This window comes from Myodes glareolus, chromosome 4 (genome assembly GCF_982192425.1).
Source record: "Myodes glareolus chromosome 4, mMyoGla1.1, whole genome shotgun sequence".
Lineage (NCBI taxonomy): Eukaryota > Metazoa > Chordata > Mammalia > Rodentia > Cricetidae > Myodes > Myodes glareolus.
Window position 1 is genome coordinate 71,086,576 of NC_142029.1, and position 19,779 is coordinate 71,106,354.

General features: G+C 46.2%; 1 protein-coding gene across 1 annotated transcript in view; it reads right to left on the minus strand.

Moving 5' to 3' along the window:
• Positions 1-18,341, minus strand: part of Tecta (tectorin alpha) — a 69,570-nt gene extending 51,229 nt beyond the window's left edge. Inside the window, 6 exon segments of the mRNA XM_048417156.3 lie at positions 3,509-3,921; positions 7,597-7,762; positions 8,332-8,469; positions 12,165-12,452; positions 15,047-15,180; positions 18,278-18,341. Coding sequence (XP_048273113.2) covers positions 3,509-3,921; positions 7,597-7,762; positions 8,332-8,469; positions 12,165-12,452; positions 15,047-15,180; positions 18,278-18,341 — 1,203 coding nt within the window.
• Between the last annotated feature and the right edge of the window lie 1,438 nt (positions 18,342-19,779).

Sequence of the window (19,779 nt, forward strand, 5' to 3'; positions counted from 1 at the left end):
AAGACAGGAGTTAAAGCAAAAACCAGACACAAAGTGGGAGGCACAAGCTGCGCACCCCATTCGATTGTCCCTCACAGTCTCTCCTGTGGTTGATTCAGAACTGGGGGAAGAATCAAGAGTGAATCTTAATTATCTAGAAAACACGAACAGGTGGTTTGAAATGCTTCTAACAGAGCCAAGCATTACCGTCACACTTACTGTGCCTAGCTTCTGAAGTCGTTCCTGTTTAAGACTTGGGGTGAAATGATTAGTCAGGGTCCCTGGTGGGCTTGACTTTAAATGCACCTCAGCTTCTCAGGCTGACCTAGATTCACGCTGGTTTCTGGCATATAGAAACATATGGACAGGAGCCTGACATGGTCAGTACGTTTCCAGTTGGAAATGAACTAGTAAACTGCCTAGGTATTGCGCCCAAGGATTACTGGAATAAACACCTCAGGTATTCTCTGAGACTGGAAGCAGACCCTCAACAGAATTACCCTTAATGGTCTACTCACACTGATGTCGGCTCTGACCAGTCTGTACCTCAAAATTCTGATAACTTCTGCCCAGTTTAACCCAGTTTTAAAGCCACAAGTACATTTTTAGGTATTTGTCATAGCGGCACCCCACTCCTGGTACCAGTGTTCTGTCTTAACCTGCTTGAGTTGCAATGAAATATTAATAAACCACAGAATATTCAAGAAGCCTGGAAATTCAGGATGGGAATGACCACAGGTTAGTGCTGTAAGGTCCAGTTTTCTGGTTCGTAGATAAGTATTCAGGTGATAGAAAGGGCAAATTAGCTTTCTATGGCCTTCTATAGGGCACTAATCATTACCTAATTATTTTCCCCATCCCATTTTCTAATACTACCTTCATGACAATTTATTAATGGAACATCAATATATGAATGGGGAGAGCATAAACCTTCAGACTGTGACAATGGTAGAAGACTGAACAAGTCTTAGAAATAGCTTCTCAGTTAGAAATGGGAAACAGACAAATCTCTTTGCTTTTCCTTCTCCTTGGGCTCTACGCACCTTTCCTTGTCAATGGGTCTCTCCGAAGATGTGTGCAGGGACAGGCCAGGAGGGAGAAGAGGAATCACAAAGTATTCGGCTTGGAAACGGTAATATGGAGCCAGCATGTGCTAAGTGCCTACTGTGTGCCAACCTCTGTGCTGCGGGATGTACGTGTTTGTTCTAGTCAATGTGCGTGAAACCTAAAAGGTTCCTACATGTTCTCTTCACTGTAAATGAGGATAGAGCTTGTGAAAGAACCAGACAGCTACTGAGGTCCAAAGCCGTGCTTCGTCACTGCTTCCCCTGCCTGGATTAGCTCTGAGAGGAGGCAACAAGTCTAGGCTAGTGTGTAGGTGCCCGGTAGGTGACACAACTTCCCCACCATTACAGAAAAGGAAAATGAAGCAGTGGCTGCTGTGCTGGAAGAGACAGCACAGGTACTGGGCAGGTCCCACTCCATAGTCAGAGCTCTCCATACCTTGTGGGCTAGATGGCCTGTTGGGCCCCTGGAAGTACCCTAAACCATTCAGCTTCATGGCGGGGAGAAACCAGAAAACCTCTCACCACTAGGAGACATTTGCTAAGTATGGACGCTCAGTTGTGTTGACTTTCTTTGGACTTCATTAGCATATATAACCCAAATTGTTTATCATTTGAGAATGGGTTCAGCAGGGAAAACCCCACTGAAAGAACGCTGCTTCTAATCCAGCAAATGGAGGCAGGGTTGGAGAAAGGGGACATGTGGTTTTCAATGGCCCAGCTTGGGTCATTCCAGGCACAATATGGCTGGCTAGGAGGTCAGCTGCTTCCCAGTAGTCACCTGCTCCTTCCTGTTTCCCGGGCCTCTCCCTGGCTGTCCCCACATTACCCTGGGTCAGGGCCCTGCACCCGTCTAGCCACTCTGCCCAGGGTGGCAGGTGTATTCCAAGGCACTGGAAACCGTTTGGCAAAAGGAAAAGGACGCCGTTGTTAGCCTGCAGTTGGAGTCACATAACCTTTTCTTGCCGAAGCATTGGTATTCACATCCACAGCTCCCTGTCGCTACAGAAAATTGAGGAATCCGTGCCCTACGCCTGGACGGTGGAATAGAGCCATGCAAAATTAGCAGAGCTGCTGGGCCTGAAAGAGACGACAGTGTCCTTTCTTTCATTAAAAAAAGAAAAAGAAAAAAGAAGTAGAAAGTCTGAGCGTGAGCAAAAAAGGATTTTAATCAAAATGGAAAATAGGGACGAAGCAAGACCCCTCCTTTTCAACTATTGGTATCAAACACACCAGTTTACAACACAGGCAAGTTGGCAAAGCTGGTGAAAAAAAATTAGCTGGAAAGGTATCTATCCATGGGGATAAAAATGGCCCTCAATGGCACCGTACAAATTTACATTGGAAAGAATCCAAACTTCTGTACTAGACTCCTTCACTGATAGATGAACCTGTCCCTAGAGACACTGACCAAATAGCAAGCAAATCGGCATTTCAACCATGGTCATAGCTCACTTTCCCAATTATAGAGCTGATGGCCTGCACAGACTTGAGAATGGCAGCAGCAGAAAAAGGAGATTTGGTTCCCCGGTTTTGCCTTTTGTCAGATATGCGACCTCAATGAAAACTACCGCACGTTTTTTTATTAGTTCTGATTGGCCCTCTATTGAACAACCAAGCATGGGATTAAGGATTGCATGGGATACAGCAATCACCCCTTGTGGTCTCCAAGTTAAGACTGCTTGAATAAATACATGGTTACACCAAAGTCCTCATTAACATTATGAAAATTGTGGCCTCCATCAGTTGAGTAATTGCCAGTAGCTCCTAGCATTCCCTCTTTAGTCAATGCCCCTGTAGCAGGAGTCATTTACATATGCTAAACAGGCCAGCAGAGATTTGTGCTCTTCTCTGTCAGTGTGGGCAGAAGAGGCGGGTTTCTGCAGAGGAGCATTTGGGTAAAACTTTTCTAGGATCTTTTCATACAGGACTCATTAAGGAAGTCACCAAAGCTGCTTTAGGGTGGTGCCTGTGTAGACATCAATCAATGTGGAAGTTTCTCTGTGAATGAAACAAGAGCTCTCGTGCAAACAGAATCAGGGCGCTGAGCAGGTCAAGGATGACTCCATGGCTATACACTGTCCAAGCCTGGACATGATCATATGACTTCAATTATTGCAAGCCAAGTCTATAAGGAACTAAGTTTGTCTATCTGTTACGGTAACTTCTGAGAGACATATACCTGTATGTATGTGTACACATGTACATGTGAAAATATGTGCACATCAGTAAGGGAACTAGGAGTGTGCATGTGCTTGTTTTCTTTTTAAAGATATGGTCTTGCTATGAGGCTTTTGCACAAATAAACTTTGGCTTACTAAAACATCTTCCAAGACAAGAAGCGCATCTACCTGTTTGGCACTATAGAAAGGTAAACAACAAAACAGTAAACAGAGGGATGCTTTCCCCAGGATGAAGTATCTCTGGATTCTCCGTCTCCCCATGATGTATGGAGAGGGTCTTACCTTGACTTTTCCATAGCTTCCTTTAGGGATGAGAATCTTGTAGCCATTGACCTCAACTGAGAGCTCCTTCACCCACGAGACAGCAGAACCCCCGCGGTGCTCGTTCTTGGCCTCCACACTGAAGAAGGGGAGGCTGGAGGTTTGCAGACACTGTCGGGCCAATAGGTAAGCACAAGAGCCTTGGAAGTGGAAGAGGAAGCCATCAAAGGTGTGGTAGTGTGGCTCCCCAAACACCACACAGGTGCTGGTCTCCACAGGGCTGCAGTAGAAGAACCGGCCCTTGGGTTCGCACACCTCATAGGGGCTGCAGGAGGCTTCCTGACAGTAGATCTCATTGTTAAAATCCAGACAGCGGCACTTGACGGTGCAGTTCAGGTCATCCCAAAACACCTCCCCTCGCCGAAGGAACTGTCCTGGGAATAAGGACATCAGAGCCAACACTTACTACTTCCCCTGTGTGCCAGGCACCGAGACAAAGGCTTGACTTTGATCATGCCTTCTCGACCCACTCATGAACCCACTTAGGTGGAGATTAAGGACTGTCACCCTCATTTAACAATTGGGGAAACTGAGGCTTCAGAGCAGTTGAATAATTCATTTAACGTCACTCAGCAGTTCAGCCAAGATTCCAAGCAGAGTGGGTCTGAATCCAGTGTGAGTTGCTGGCATTGTTAACTCTCCAGCTGGTGAGCAAGCCTACATTCAAGCAAAGACACATTGCCTTCGTCTGTGGGAAAGTCTCTGACACTCAGGAGCCATTTTCTTTTCAAGAATAAGAACAAGGGCATTCCAAACTCAGACCCAGCTGATAGGACTGGGTCTCGGGACTCAGCAATCAGTTATTTATTTCCTAATTGGTTCATTTAATCAACAGTCTGGGCAGCATGTACGCAAAAAGGTCAACAGCACAAATCAGGAGGCAAACATAAATCCCAGCTTCCTGGGAATATTCTAGAAAAGACTGACCTCTTCTGTGCTACTTTCAAAGTTTCATAAATACTAAAGATGCTGCTCAGGCTGAATTTCAACCCTTGCAAGTTGTTTTCTCTCCAGCTCCAGACCGTGCTCAAGTCTGGTATTCCTCTCTCTTTATCTGCTGGAGAGAACCTGCTGACCAAGTCTAGGTCAGGCGAAGGACCAGCAGAATGACTTTAAGGCATGCGCTAATTTTTAATAAATATTCACTACCATTTATTTGACAGACATTTAATCTTTAAAATCATTTCCCTAAATAAATTATGTAACACACACACAAACACACACACACCAAGACTAAATATCCTGTAAAAGTCTACCATCTTAACCTCAGAAGAAGGCAGGGGACCGTAGGAATAGCTCTTTCTATATCTGTCCAACAAGACTATGTCTCAACAAGCAATTATGCCTCCTACCTGTTGAGATTTGCAGCTAAAAGGAGATAATAGATGCATTCATATTCCCAGTGGGTTGTATGTATCCGCCCTTAAAACAGACCCTAAGTCCTCTAACACTTTGGCACTAGCTCAAGGTTGCACATCTTTTAACAGCCTTCATTCAGTATCATTTCCAGTCTCTGCATTTCCAGGCTTCCCATAAATGGGAGCAAAATGACTCCGAATAGAGGCAGTTTGGAGAAAAAGGTAGATGCTCTGTGATAATTTTGTTTTGTGAAATGATGATTTAATAAGCCAGCTCTATGGAACCGAGTCCCTTGCTATAACCCAGGCCAAACCCCAATCTCATTAGATTGATATACGTCCAGTGGCACATAAAAATGCACAAGTCCTGTGTGGATATTGAATTTGCCCAGCATATGAAACCCAAACACATAACTCAAGAGGGAAAGAAAGCCGCGAAAGTGGGAACATTGCACACAGCTTGCATCAGACTGTCCCCACAGCTCTGCCCGCCGATGCTGTCCACCATCACAGTGTTCATTCCCAGGACTCAGGTGCGAGCTCGCCATTGAGAGCTCACTTTGCACTCAATAGTCAGTGAACTCTTCAGTGCTTGAGCCAAAGGGAAGACTTGTTAGGGTGAGAGTCTTGAGCGGAGATAAGAAGGCAAGAGAAAGGCATCTCACACAGTTGTTAATTAGTGTGATGGGGAAACTATCAATCACATCTAATTAGGGTGTGGCTACCTGGGGCCCAAGTAGAAATACTGGTAGATCCAGGTAAGCTCTCTCTCGCTCTCTCTCGCTCTCTCTCTCTCGCGCTCTCTCTCTCTCTCTCTCTCTCTCTCTCTCTCTCTCTCTCTCGGACTTATCGAATTGCAGACCTCCCACTCTTGTAGCATGAGTTTTCCCTTTTCAACTATTAAAAAAAATGTAACTATTGTTCTTGAGCTGGTCTGGTTATTTATCGTGCCAACCTAATTCGTCAGCATTAGTGTTGTGTTGATCTTCCCAAAAGGGAAGAGGGACAATCTCAGAAATCATGTTGGGGGCTTTGCAACCAGATTCTTTCCTACCCAGATTAATAACCACTTAGCTGCATAGCGCTTCTTGCTATTCCAGCATGAAGGACTTCACAGAGTCCACAAGGCTTAGATGCCCAGGCAAGCCATCCTCACACACAACCTTGCCTGAGGGCAAAGTCAAGAGGTTAGGTAAATCTGTAGGTGAATGCAGAGAGCATGGGAACTTCAGACCATATGAAACTGGCTTTTCTATATGTTGAAAATGGAATCTGAGTCAAGAGAGATGTCTGGCAGCAAAATAGGCAGACCATGTTTTCTACCCAAGTCGGAGAGATCTCCTTAGCCCAAAGCAAAAGGTTCTTACAGATCTGCAATCACTTTGCCCAATACATCCTGTGCTTCCACAATACTTTGTACCATGTTTTTTATTTGTGCTACACTATGTCACCATTATTTCTGTGGTTATTTCTTTTTGCTGTAGTATGATCATGGGCAACTATAACACTGACATCTCTGCTACCTGAAGAGTAGCTGGGGTTCAGTGGGTCTCTTATGTTTTTCTTTAGAAAGATAAAGTGGATGGATTTGGTGCATCAGTGGGCATGTGAATAGATGGATTGATAAGAAGACTAATGTAAGGTTGGGAGGATGGATGGATGGGTGGATGGGAGGATGGGTGGATGGAAGAACAGGAGGATGAGTGGATGGGCAGATGGGAGGATGGGTGGATGGGTGGCTAGGGGAATGAGTGAATAGGATGGTAGATGGTGATGGGGTGAGTAGAGAGGGGAATGTTAGATTGGTGAGCAGCTCGGCAAAAGGATGGAGAGGTGGATGATGGGAGGGTAGTGGGGATGGATGGGTCACTAGGAGGGCATCAGATAAACAGACAATGTCTTGCTTCTTGTTGCTGTAGCCTCTACTTCTATATACAGAGTTGTTAACAGAAATCCCGTTTCCTGAATCCTTTGAATACATAGGAGGCAGGAATCAATACCCAGGAATGCTCCTGTGAGAACTCCAGGGTTATTATGCACTTCTGAAGAGATTTTGGCAGTTGGGAAAAGATGCCACCACACTACAGAAACCAACGTAAAGGGAACTCGCCGAGGAGCCTGTTCACACAGACCTAGAGCAGCTTTGATTCCCCCAATCCCTGCAATGTCTTCCTACCCCTCTGAGGATTTTAGAAGCTCCCCTAAAAAGTCTGCTACATTTTCTTTCTCCTCGTACTAGGAGCTCCTGATTTACCACTGCAGGGACTTGGCGACACTCCAAGTTCACCCACTCCTGTGGATCTACGGCCTGCAGATGGCAGGAGAAGAGTAAAGATGAGGATGGAATCTTAAAGAGGAAGCAACAACAACAGCAAAAATAACGTGAGGACAGGAGGGTTCCCTTCTGTCCACGTGGCTGAGAAATAACTTAGGATCCTGGTGCACTTTGGAGATAGTCCAAACTAGTAGCTGTATGCACCCTACAGGCAAGGGTTTGGAAGTATACCACACGCCGTGTTCCTCCCGGGCTGATGAACGTGCTTGCTAAAATTACCTTGATCTCTACCAGGCAGCTGAAAGATGTCAAAAGAGTAAGCCATCAGGAACGAGTCCGCCCCCGTGGCTGGAAAGCTTGCCTGTCAATCTAAGGGAAAGGAACCCTGCTCTGTCAGAAAACGAGGAGAGGTTTACCCCTGGAGGTGCAGCCATTGGCCGGGTCGATTTCCTTCCCATCGACTTTAAATGCCCAGCGTCCTGGAACATTGACATTCGTGGTCTCTTGGATATTTACAATCTCAGGAGTTCTTGACCCTGGTAGGCTGAAGAAATTCGTGAGGTTTCCACCATTAAATCCCGCCTGGAGCACGAAAGAGAGAGAGAGAGAGAGAGAGAGAGAGAGAGAGAGAGAGAGAGAGAGAGAGAGAGAGATTTGAGTGAACACTATTTCTATTAGTTATCTGAGTTAACTACTTGTTTTTGTTTGTTTGTTTTGTATTTTTAGTTTTTTGATACAGGGTTTCTCTGTGTAACAGCCCTAGCTGTCCTGGAACTAGCTCTATAGACCAGGCTGGCCTCGAACTCACAGAGATCCATCTACCTCTGCCTCCCCAGTGCTGGGATTAAGGGCATATGCCACCACTGCCCAGCGCCAACTACTTTAAGAATCCATCACACCTGGACACAAGAGGTTACCTTTTTCCTGAACTCCACCAGGCCGCCATTCAAAGTGTGGAAGGCCTGCCTAGTTCACCCCATACCCAGATGAAGGTAGCAAAGACGAACAAGGCTAGCCCCTCAGTGCAACTACAAGATCAGACCTGTTTCTAGAACAAAGGTATCGGCAGGGCTCTGTCCACGATGCTAAGCAAAGCAAGCAAAGGCTGTAGTGATTTAAATCTACAAGAGGACGAGACGGGGAACCCTTACCTGTGCCATCACACCCCCAAGGCCTGTCAGGGGGTCGCCGCCACTCGCTGTCCCAGTAGTCCAGTTGATTTCATAGTAATTAAAGAGTGTGAATGTGTAGGAGCCGTCGGACACCAGCACGGCCTGGAAGGTGTTCACCTGCAGAATGTGCAGAACAAGCTCAGGAGCTCCTCACCCAGTGGTGGCTCCCCACCCCCCCACCCCATAACCACTACGGACCCCCCTACCCTCCACCCTATCCCCGAGCAGCTCTCAACTGTCCTTACGCTTCCCGGTCCTCATGCTCTGTCTTTTCTCGAAATTTGTTCTCGCCTCCAGGGCAAAAAAGCAAGATGTGTAGGACTGTGCATCCAAATGAGAAATTGGCTGAGACAAACCTGGAGTCTGACTCAGTGCTCCCCCCTCCACCCCGCCCCGCCCCGTCACATCTCTTTTGGACCAAAACAGGGAGCTTCAGAGGATCTGTCTGAGCATGCTATGACTTGAGAGCACCTATAGATGGCAGCATGAGAACAAACTATAGGAAAGCGGAAAGCCAGGGATCTCAGCACCAATACCTGCACCCACCGCAGAGTGGGCAGGGCAGGGTGGGCAGGGCAGGGACACAGTGAACCCAAAGCTCCAGTACAGTGGTCCTCTGGACTGGGCTCTCCCTGTTCCTGGAAAACATTGCTAGTCTGGATGAGAAGTCTGCCCTTTTTAAAATGAAAGTTGGGAAGTGATTTTTAAGAATCACTTTCTGGAAAGAAAATGTTCCTCTAATTGAGCATTTATGCATGACTTTGTATCTGCAAAATCATCAGTGCTCATCCGTAACTCAGGCTGAAGCTAAGATGGGCAATGGTTTCAGTTCATTCCGTTTAGAGCTAAGAAACTACGGACTAAGGGAAATGAGTTGCTGGAAATTGAGCAGTGACAGGGTCATGGAACATGGGATCGCAGCCAGGACACCCAGTTTCCCTCTCAGGACATGGTCACTCCATGCAGTCTTAATCGCAAACTTCAGAGAGGACAGAGATGTTGCATAAATCCAAACCAACCTTGCAGTTGGTCCTCAGATATAAGATGCATCAAGCTTTGACCTTTCCTATTTCCCTTTCCTAATCCCCACCCTTGGACCCGTGTTTTCAGGTAATGCAGATCAAAATAGAATTAAAAGTAGCCGTTATGACCTTTCTCTGTTCAAGCCTCATCCTTTTCCCATCTGCCTGAGAGCGTCCCAGTTAGCATTCATCGAGAGAGCAGAGGAAGACCCAAATTCCTATCCTGTGTAATCAGACTGGGGTGGAGGATCTTGGAAGCCCATTCCAGACGGTCCCAGGGAGGAGTACCTTGCTAGTAAAGAAAAGCCCCTTTTGTGAAAGAGAGCCTTCTCCTCCGGCCCTGTGCCTGCCACAGCCGATGGCATTTATGATAGAGCTGGCTGTGTATATGCCTTCATTCTTTGGGTTCGTTCAACAAAAGAGGAAAGTGGGACACAGAAATGAATGATCTATAAACTCAAGGTTTCTACAAGATCACTAGTGGGGCCAGATTCAAAGGATAGGTGCAAAGTTAGTGTCATGCAAGGACCGAAGCTGGACCCTGTTCATAGTAGGATGCCCCTTGAGAAGTGAATTTCTATCAACTTTAGGTTGGAAATACCTGTGGCTCAAGCAAGTCCTGAGAGTACCTCCCCAAATCACACCATCTCTTGTTACCCCTAAACCAATCAGCCACCCCAAAGCTGTCTCACACGTGCACACTTCTTAGCTGTTCACACACATACACACACACATACACACTCACATACACACATACATACAACACACACACATACACATATATACACACGCACATACACACAATACACATATACACATATACACACATATACACACACATACACACACATACACACATATACACACACATACCTATGCACACACACACACCTATGCATAGATATTTTCCAATACACGTTTTAAGACCTTTCTAGAGCTGTTTTTGCACAAGTTCAGTTTTCAAGAATTCAGAGAACTTCTCAGGACACTCACTACCTGGGGGATGCACCTGAAGAAAGCGTTTAGGATCCAGCCTACAGAGTTCAGGGTGAAGCCTTTGCTCTGTCTCTTAGGAGGCTTGAGCCCCTCTTATTGTCCCCTTGGAACACAGCACTTGGGGAATCTTTATGGGGCTTAAGAAACAGCTGACTCCAGGGCTGGCACATAGTGAGAACTTCAGCAAACACCAGTTCTCCTTAAATACATCCATTTCCTCTTTAGTTGGGCTTCCATGGCGCTTCCTTTCCTTAAGGTCTCTCCAGCTCCCTGTTTAGTGGACCCAGTGATAAGCAGGCAGTCTTGGATGGGCTAGGTGGGTCCATTTCAAAGATAGGGGTGATGGACCCTTTGCTGTTCTACAGAAACCGTCTTTTTCTTTTCTCTCATGGAGCTCAAATCTTTCAAAGTTTCACCCTTCATCCTCATGGAAAGAGATCTTACTTGCTTCAGAAACTCGCCCGGAACTAGGAAGCAGGAAGCACCCACATTATCTGGCCATTTTTACGGCCAGTAGAGGTTTCGGTAGGGGAAAAATGGTGGTCAGCATTTGACGGGCATTTCTTCTTTCCCCTACCCCTTCACTGACACTAAAATTTATCGATTGCTGGCACCCTGCATTCGAGCGCTGTAACATATGAGGCTTAAAGAACATAAAGTATCACCCGAGGAGTCGTTAGCGATCCATAACGTGACAGAGGGAAATGCATGCTTCTTTAGGGGTTATTTCTAGCCAATGCATCTGCCGTTTATACGTGCGCCTTTCTGTTCTGCAGGACCTCTTAGCAATAAAGTGCTTTGAGCTTCTCTAGTCAGACAATACTAAACCACATGCTCATTGCATCCTAGCCATGAATTGCAAGACCAGCACTTTTGAACCTCTCTCTGGTACACAGGAATTTCTGTCCCACCCCTAAATAGTCAACTCATTGCCAGGAAAACAGATGGAATTAGAAATAACCCTAAGAAAGAAGAGAACAGAGATTTTTAAAGCATCTTTGCTTACTAGGGAACTGCAGTTGAAGATGCATGTGTTTGCAGCTTCAAAAACCACCATTATCGTGGTCACCCAAACAAGCCATACGTGTCCATGGAAACTGGGGTTTTTCCCCTTTAGGCAGCAAGCTGATTGCCTCTATGATATTACCAGAGATAATCTTTTTTATTTGACTTTTATTTGACTGCTCATTTGGGATCTCAGAGCAGATGTTGAAACTTTATTCAGGAATTGCTTTAACTGCCCACTCTAATTAACATCAAGTATGAATCATTTCAGCCCTGGTCACAATAAAAAAAAAGTCATAACATAATAAAATGAACCAGGCTGTTTGTTCCCAAATCAGACACCCTGCTTTTCTCATCCTATCATATTTTATTGAGGAGGAGAAAAGGGAAATTATTGATAGTGAGAAACATTTGTGCCCCTGGCAAGAGAAAAAGGCCTCGGTGTCCCTCAAAAGATCCCTAATCACATGGCCTTGAACAAGTCTCTGGGTCTCAGTTACTCTCTCACAAAATCGAATGCTGCCTCTTGCAAGAATATTGTCAAGGGACGCCTTTTAGACACTGGTAATGAATTGTGACGGGTGACACATCTGAAATATTTCAGCTGACTGGACTGGTTCACACTGATATTTCCCTCTGTTTCCCGGAAAGTGGGTGGCAAGACCCATTAGTGTAACTCAAGCGAGCTGACATTCCTCAGCTCTAGCAATTAGACTGTGGCTCGGTAGTGAGGACCAACAAGAACGAGGTGTCAGAGGCCCGCAAAAAGGGGGAAAGTTGAATGATTACAGGCGTGGTGCTGCTGCCTCCATAGAACGTGACTTCCTCCCAGGTCACAATGAAAACCCAAGTGGCAGAGAAGGTCGCCATGTCTTTGAAGTACTTCCTGATGTCCTTGGTGGCTCTTCTCAAGATGGCAGGGTCCATGGTCTCTCTGTAATAGATCTCCCCCCGAATTCCATTGTGCACATCTGCCCAAAATGGAGCAATGAAGGCCCTCCCATCCGTCAGGGGAAAGGACTCCGGTGTAAACTGGCTCACTAGCACGTTGAAGGAAACAACACCATTGTTATTCACCTACAAAAATAAGAGAGGTTTTGCACAGGGGACCTGGAAACAGGGAAACATCAGAGTCACAGATTAAGACAGACACACAGCCAATCACCTGAATGAAAAGGGCTTTTAAACCGCTGACTTTGAAGCCCTGAGTACCCGTTCCCAATGCTCATACGGGGAGGTTTGTTTGCTCCCAGACACTCTCATTGGTTTTCTTTCACTTTCAATTTGTCATCATCATCATTCCTTATTAATAACCAGCCTCGTTTTCATGTTCTCTGTCCGATCTCTCTTTGCATTTATTAAATGCTACTAGGTTGTGGTGTGTGTGTGTGTGTGTGTGTGTGTGTGTGTGTGTGTTAGATCCATCTGGGGATGATGAGACAAAAAAGACTACTTTGTTGAGAGCCACAGATTCACAGATGCAAACCAGACAGGGGAAAACAAACAAACTTGAAAGTACAGTTCAAGTTAATAATTGAAGCACTTCATAGAGTACTCTGAGTCTTACTCTATAATGAGTCAAGAATAGATGACTCAAACACCCCTTCGCTGAGCTCAGATCTCAGGGTGCGCCTTATCATCCTCTGGGTGAGACATAAACAACTAAACGTAAACCTCTCTTGCTATTGTAAGCTCTTCCTCACTCAGAAAAAGGACAAGGTTAAGAGCTAAGGATGTCCGGTCTCTGACCAGCTCTTGTCATTTGACAGTGTCTTTGTGCCATCGCTGCATGGAAATTGAGACATGAACACTTCGCATTGCATGTAAAAATACTACCGAGCGGTGATTGTTTTAGGACCTGTATTATGACTTAGAAATAACAAAACCTTACTGCAGTGTGTTCCCTCAGTCCGTTCAGGACCTGAAATCAATCCCGTGTCTGAGAGAAACTGTGGCTGCTGTGACGTCGGCGGCAGAAACACCTGTGATGGGAATACTTGCAGCTTCAGGGCAGAGAAAAGCCCGGATGATTGCCCTCTACGTCACACTGTTTGTTCTATTCCTACCAATCAGCAACAGGCAAGACATTAGCAGTGACCCTAGTCCCTTGGGGAAGTGCTTTGCCGCTAGACTGAGGACACCTCAGCACACATTGGAAGAAATTCTGTGAGGTTTTGAGTGTGAGAGGGCCAGAGCAGGGGAATGTTGGAATCCTGTTGTCTTCAAGGAACAGAGCACCACCCAGAGGTCTTCCGATGATTGAAAGACTGCACTACTCAAAGCACTGGGAACTCGTGGGAGAGTTTACCCCCCACATGATCCTGCCCTCAACTATGGTTTGTCCTAGAAGGCCATGAACTGTGAAACTCTGTGTCACACTGTGCAATGGGAGAAAAAGAGGAACTGGCTGAAATACAGGCTCTAGGGGCCTGGGAGGCTAAGACTCCCAGAATGGAAGGCTTTTTGTCTCCAAAAGCAAGTCGGCACACTTCAGAACTCAACAGTCAGCTCCCTCAGACACAGTCCTGGGAGGGCCCCTCTGTGAGGAGAGCGTCAAAGCACGTTAGGATGCCAGAGCCATGTATTTGCTAGGGAAAAACCGGTGTAATTAAAACACAGAGGCTCCCCTGCGGAGGAGGGGGAAGGGGGGACACAGCGCATGACGCCTGTGTTTTGATTGTATTCTGTGGTTGAGAGCAGTGGCTCTCAGACTTTTGGGGGCACCAGGATTACCTGGAGAGCTCATTAAGGCAGATTAGTAGGCTCTCTCCCCTGGTTTCTGAGTCAGCTGGGGTAGAAGGTGACTAGGCAGGTTTTCAGAAACCCTTCCTTAGAGTAGTGGGAGAGGAGGTGATTTTCTTGCTGCGTGCGTGCCAACGACCGCCGCGGAAGCAGTAGCTTCGGGGCAGACATGGAAATGCTCCAAATTCATTTGTTTGTTCCTCCAGGGTAGGGCACAGACCTAGGTGAGATGCGGCAGAATCTGCCTATGCCTCCCTTGGTCCATGAGGGCAGAGATGAAGACAGGCTCAGCTGTCCCAAACCACTGTCTCCCCAGCAGCAACTGAAACCCTCCACACTACACAGCCTGAGAAGGCAGGTGCCCGGAGAGCGCAGACAGCCACGGAAGCACTTCCTGGCGTGGGCTCAGCAATGGCACCCTCTGGCACAGCTACCGACCTGAGAAGGGTGGCCAGTTCTGCAAACAACTTCTATGCAATCACTGATGATCCTTCTCTCGCGCTCCAGCTCAGCCTGAAATTGGTCGGAAGCCTAAGAAGAGCAGATGCCTAAACTTTTCACACCCCCAGAAGGGAGCAAAAAAAGATACTGCTCCTATTGTGGTTCATTGTATCTTTTTTTTTTTTTCTTTATCTTGTTGAGTAGCAGAAATGGTGTGCACAGCATTGGAGCCTCTGCTTCACTTCTGGGTTTAATCACCCACAAAGGCAATTTATTGCCCTGTATACTCCTCCACTATGAACATTAGCCATTAAATATACCTTTGACTTTCTTAATCATAAAACCCATCAGCTCATGAAATCTCAGAACTTGTCGTTTTGGCCGCCAATAAATCCTCTATCGTCAGAGTCCTGGAGAGGGGTATTCAAAGTGCTTTCCTTAATGACAAACAGAAGGGAGAGGCGCTCGGGAGCCACTGCTGCACTTACGTAGACGGTGCGGTAAGGAACACCAAAGAAGAAAACGGGGATGGCCAGCTTAATCTCAGACGAGCTTCCATCGTCTACTTTAGGGGTTTTGGTGTCATTCTGCCAAAATGGATACATGAGCTCCCTGGGCTGGGCTGTCAGGAGAGATGGTGGTTACAAAGATTAGGCGGCAGCTGCCACTTCCGTTTGGCAAGCTACTCCCCTCCCACCCACTAAAGTCAGTTTGTCTGAGTGTGGTTTATAAGCCAAAGGCAAGGCAGACAGCCTTTGCACCCCGACTCTATGCTACACCTAGTCCATGATCTTTGATCTTCTGTCTCTGGGGAAAACGGACACACACAGTCTCTACATAAAGCAAAGACCTATGCGCTTTATTATTGTGTGCCCATGCACTGGAGAGAGCAGTGGTGACCGTGGGTGGGAAGGTCATGTCACCATGGGTACCTGGAGCTCTCAGGGTATGGAGGCGGGGTTTAGATCTGCATGGCTGAGGAGGACTTGATTCTTGAGGAGACAACCAGATGGTGAGAAGGTGGGTGTCACCAGAGAGCACCCTCCTAAGCTAAGAATTCTATTTACTAGGAGGGTCCCAAGAGTTTTTTTTTACTAAGACCCCTGTCCTTCCTGCCACACAGCAGAAGGCATCAGCGCCCAAGAGGAATAATATTGGAACCAGCACAGAGTGGGGTGGAAAGGGTTGGTAGTCAGTGCCTGGAAGTGACCTTGACCAAGACCGGCTGGCCCAAGGCTATCTGCCCAGCTCAAGTCACAAAAAGCAGACGTGGGATTCTCCAGCAGAGGGAGGCGTGCATGCGCGTGCATGTGCGTGCGTGAGTGTGTGTGTGTGTGTGTACATGGAGTGCTGAAGTACTCTGTAGGGTGGACACAATGTTCCTCCTGGTCCTCTTAGTCAGAGATGAGACGTTACACAGACCCCTTCCTGGATGCTTGGCGTGCAAACTCTTGCAAGGTATGGCCCAAACTGGTGGGAAAAACAACAAGACAATGTCCCCAGGGTTTATGGTACCAGGAACCTGGCACAACTGCGCCTCTGAAGTAATCAACATGTCATGTCTGGTGTCACTTTTCTCTGTCACTGATCTTTCTCCGTTTGGATGGAAGTTGGACAACAGAACATTTTTCTTCCTTTGAAAGTTTATCTGTAGTTTTCTGGGGGTGGGGTAGCTGATCCATGTGGGGGTGGGGCAGCTGATCCACGCTGGGCTGTGGTCACAGACTGTCTGTTCAGAAGCTGACGCCCAGTCTCATGTCACCCCACTCTCCGGGAAAATCCCTGCTTTGCACTGGTGGAACTGATAGGAGAGAGGACAGCTGGTCGAGGCCAGTTCTTCCCCTTGGGGAGCCTTTTAGTAAGTGGACAACAGCCCCTGAAAAAAGCTTACAGAGTGGACAGACAGCAGCCTGGAGGGTCAGGCAAGGCGCCAGCACCTTCGCTCTGGAGTTGGTGCAGGTCTGCCCGGATAAAAGTTCACTCTCTGGGGGACAGCATCAAGAAAGCAGGGCACTAGTTCAGTCATTAGTATTCACACATTATGCCGTGCATCTCAGAAGTCTGGGAAACTGACCAAATCCTAACCTGTAGGAGAGGCTGTGGCTGATTGAATCTCAGGAGCATTCAGCCAGTGGTCTGGGTTTGATGTCACAATCAGTATTTAGAAAGGAACTCTGAGCATTCTTACATTACGGTAACAAAGTGCAAATTTTTAGAGGATAAAAACTTCAAAAAAAACCTGTTTGTAATTCTTACTCTGGTATTAAACACGGGTGTTTATTAAATTTGAAGGTGACAGACTGCCTTGAATTGCTAGCACATATAGAGTCAAACTACAGGTTTGTCCTTCATGGGGAGCTTTTTGGGAGTCATGCCCAGTACAGAAAACGTCTCCAGTTCACATGGCATGTAATCATTTCCAGGCAAAGGTCTAATTGATATTTTGCACAGCAGTGGCCAATCTGTCTGGAGAAGGGAAGATCAAGCCCGCTTTTAAGGACACAGAAAACATTGACAATGGAGACCGCCCTAACTCTCTGTTTGTTCCAAGATTCCTCACTTAGTTTGTGATGTTGAACAGAAATTACAGATAGCTAACAGTCTCCGTCTTAAGAACATTACAGATAAGCACATCCAATACTGTACAACCTCAATAAAGATTTGTTGAATAAAATAGGACATTCAACAAAAGGGGACAGAAGTAAACCACAGTCATTGCCATCTTAGAACCTGTTGCCACTGAAAACAGCACATTTGGCAGCATGGCCTATGGCTAGTGTCAGAGTTAGCAACAGAAACACTATCCCTACCCATGCTTGCTCTAAACTAGGAATTACACAGTAAGTACAGATTTCTAGGATTTCTCCTTTTCACCAAAGAAAAACACAATTCCTTGGAGTAGAGGTGGAAAATGGAGTCACTGGGATTATTGGAGGGAAATCACTCTATTGTTATTTTGGGTTCCGTAATACAACTATTAATTCACACAATTCTAGGACAGTGCGCATGATCTTAAAGGAAAGGTCCTTCTAAGACTGGAACCATGTGGCATCTGAACTTAACACATAAACATGCAAAACAAAGGTGTTTTGGAATATAAACCCTAGAAGAACAAGATGTACATGGATGGCCCTATCTTTCTCATCTAAAAGCCCAAGAACAACAGGAGGAAGACAGAGGAAGACACACACACGGTCCTTTGCTAACTTAAGGCAGAGATAGAGAGAAAAAAGAGACCACGAGCGCTGAGGGAGCTAATTAGCTTATTCCATTTGTTGTTTCACATTGTTGGCCAGCGTGTTTGGTCCCTGAGAAACAGGTCACCAACACCAACATTACTGCTGCAGCTTCCTAACTTGGAGCTAAAATAACAACGCTCTTTAAAGTCTCCAGCATACGCTAGATGGGATAGATGACGAGAGAAGTTTTGGACAGCCTCAGCTCCTACAAGTACTTGCACGAGAATTAGTCTGCTTTATTTTATAGACCTTCATGGGTATATACAAATTGTGTTCAAAGTTAAATAAGAAAAAGTGAGCATCATTCAAAGTTAATGCATTTTACCCTTGACAACAGAGTTTAATTTACTTTTTTCTCCCCTTGTTGTATCTGCAGACACATGTACACCTGCCCTTGCAATTATGGTGCCAACAGAAGTGTCTCTTTATAAATTCAAGTGCATGCTGATCAAGAGCTTTATGAGATTCTGTCGTACTCACCTTGGTGCTGTACAAGTGCGAAGATGAAAGAGACCCAAATTCTAAGTAATGATGAATAATTCATCCTGAAATTTTAAAAAGAAAAAGGAAAAAAATCCCCTGCTTGCCAGAGTAAATAGAACACCAGGTGTGTTTGGTGGCAAACCCCCGAGACACACCACAACCATCACAGAACACATTCACATCACAGCGTCAATCCTGCAGAGTCAGTCAGAATTCATAAAAGGCTCGCGTGTCCTCCCGAGTTCAACACTTGGGGAACAAGGTAGACCCCCACCCCCAGAAGAAGGCTGCCTAGAAGTGTCAGGTCAGGGGGTTAGAGGGGAGTCGATGTAACTTGCAAGGAGCAAGGGAAAGGTGTCTACTCTGTACCTGATTCAAACAAAATAGCATCCAACTCCAAAAATGCAGGTCCCAGACTGGGTCTCAGGGACTCTAGCCTCTATAAGACCCAACTGTCCTAATCTCACAGGGCATTCTTCATCGGGGTCAAAGAAATGTTGGTTAAAAGACCACGTGTTTCTCCAGGTAGGAGGATTTAGAGTATGTCATCTCTTCTCAGTGACATAGAGCCAATCCAGTATTTTACTGAGCAGACTCACGGGTGGTCTAAGATTGCCCACTGACATTCCGCAGTGAAATGAATGATCGATGGTTGGCTTTGGTGCTCAAAGAGCATCACACCAGAGTGGCTCCTTGGAAATCCAACAGAAATAGAACCTGGCACGTGAGCAACTCGTTAGTTCTAGGAAATTAATTAAAAGAAGGAACATCACAAAGCTGAACTCGTTTGCATGTTAATTTACACTCAGTTGAGCGGGTGGCTTTACCCTCTGTTAGGAACGTAGATAGTCTGCTCCCAAAAAGCTGAGATTCAAGAACACCCGCAAGCTCCAAGTTCAACATGCACCTGCTTGAGAACCCAGGCACAGACAAGGAAACCTGCTCCCGACAGCGTTCTTAAAGATAAACACCTTGCTCTTATCATTTGAGGTTATCAGTTTTTTTTTTAAAGCCAAACTTTTAGAAGAAAGCAATGAGTTGATACTGTGAGAGTCTTACGGCAATCTTCAGCTACCGGAGGTCCCAAGCATACAGCAGACTCTAGCTAATTTGGCTGCAAATGGCAGAGGACTCCAGCAGATATCACATGCAGCTCAGCTGGAGGCAGCACCAGTTTCAGGCTGGAGGCCTTGGGGGAGCAGTGCGGACAGCAGCAGCGAGGAGGAGTCATTTAGATAGTTGTATTTATGAAAAAATGCCACTAACCTGTTCTGTCGAGGCTGGAGGAATTGAGTGGGAAATAATAAGTCAAATCTTGGTGAGCCTGGAAAATTAGGTACAAGAATTCACATCGGTTCTCCCGTCTCTCTGCCAATTATTTCTGATCCCTGAAATGACGTCTGAATCCTGAACTCGTAAAACCAAAAATTCGGTTAGTCCTGCACTAGCGTTGGGGCGTGTTGAGTTGCAATCAAGTTGCTTTCTATTGATTAAGGAAA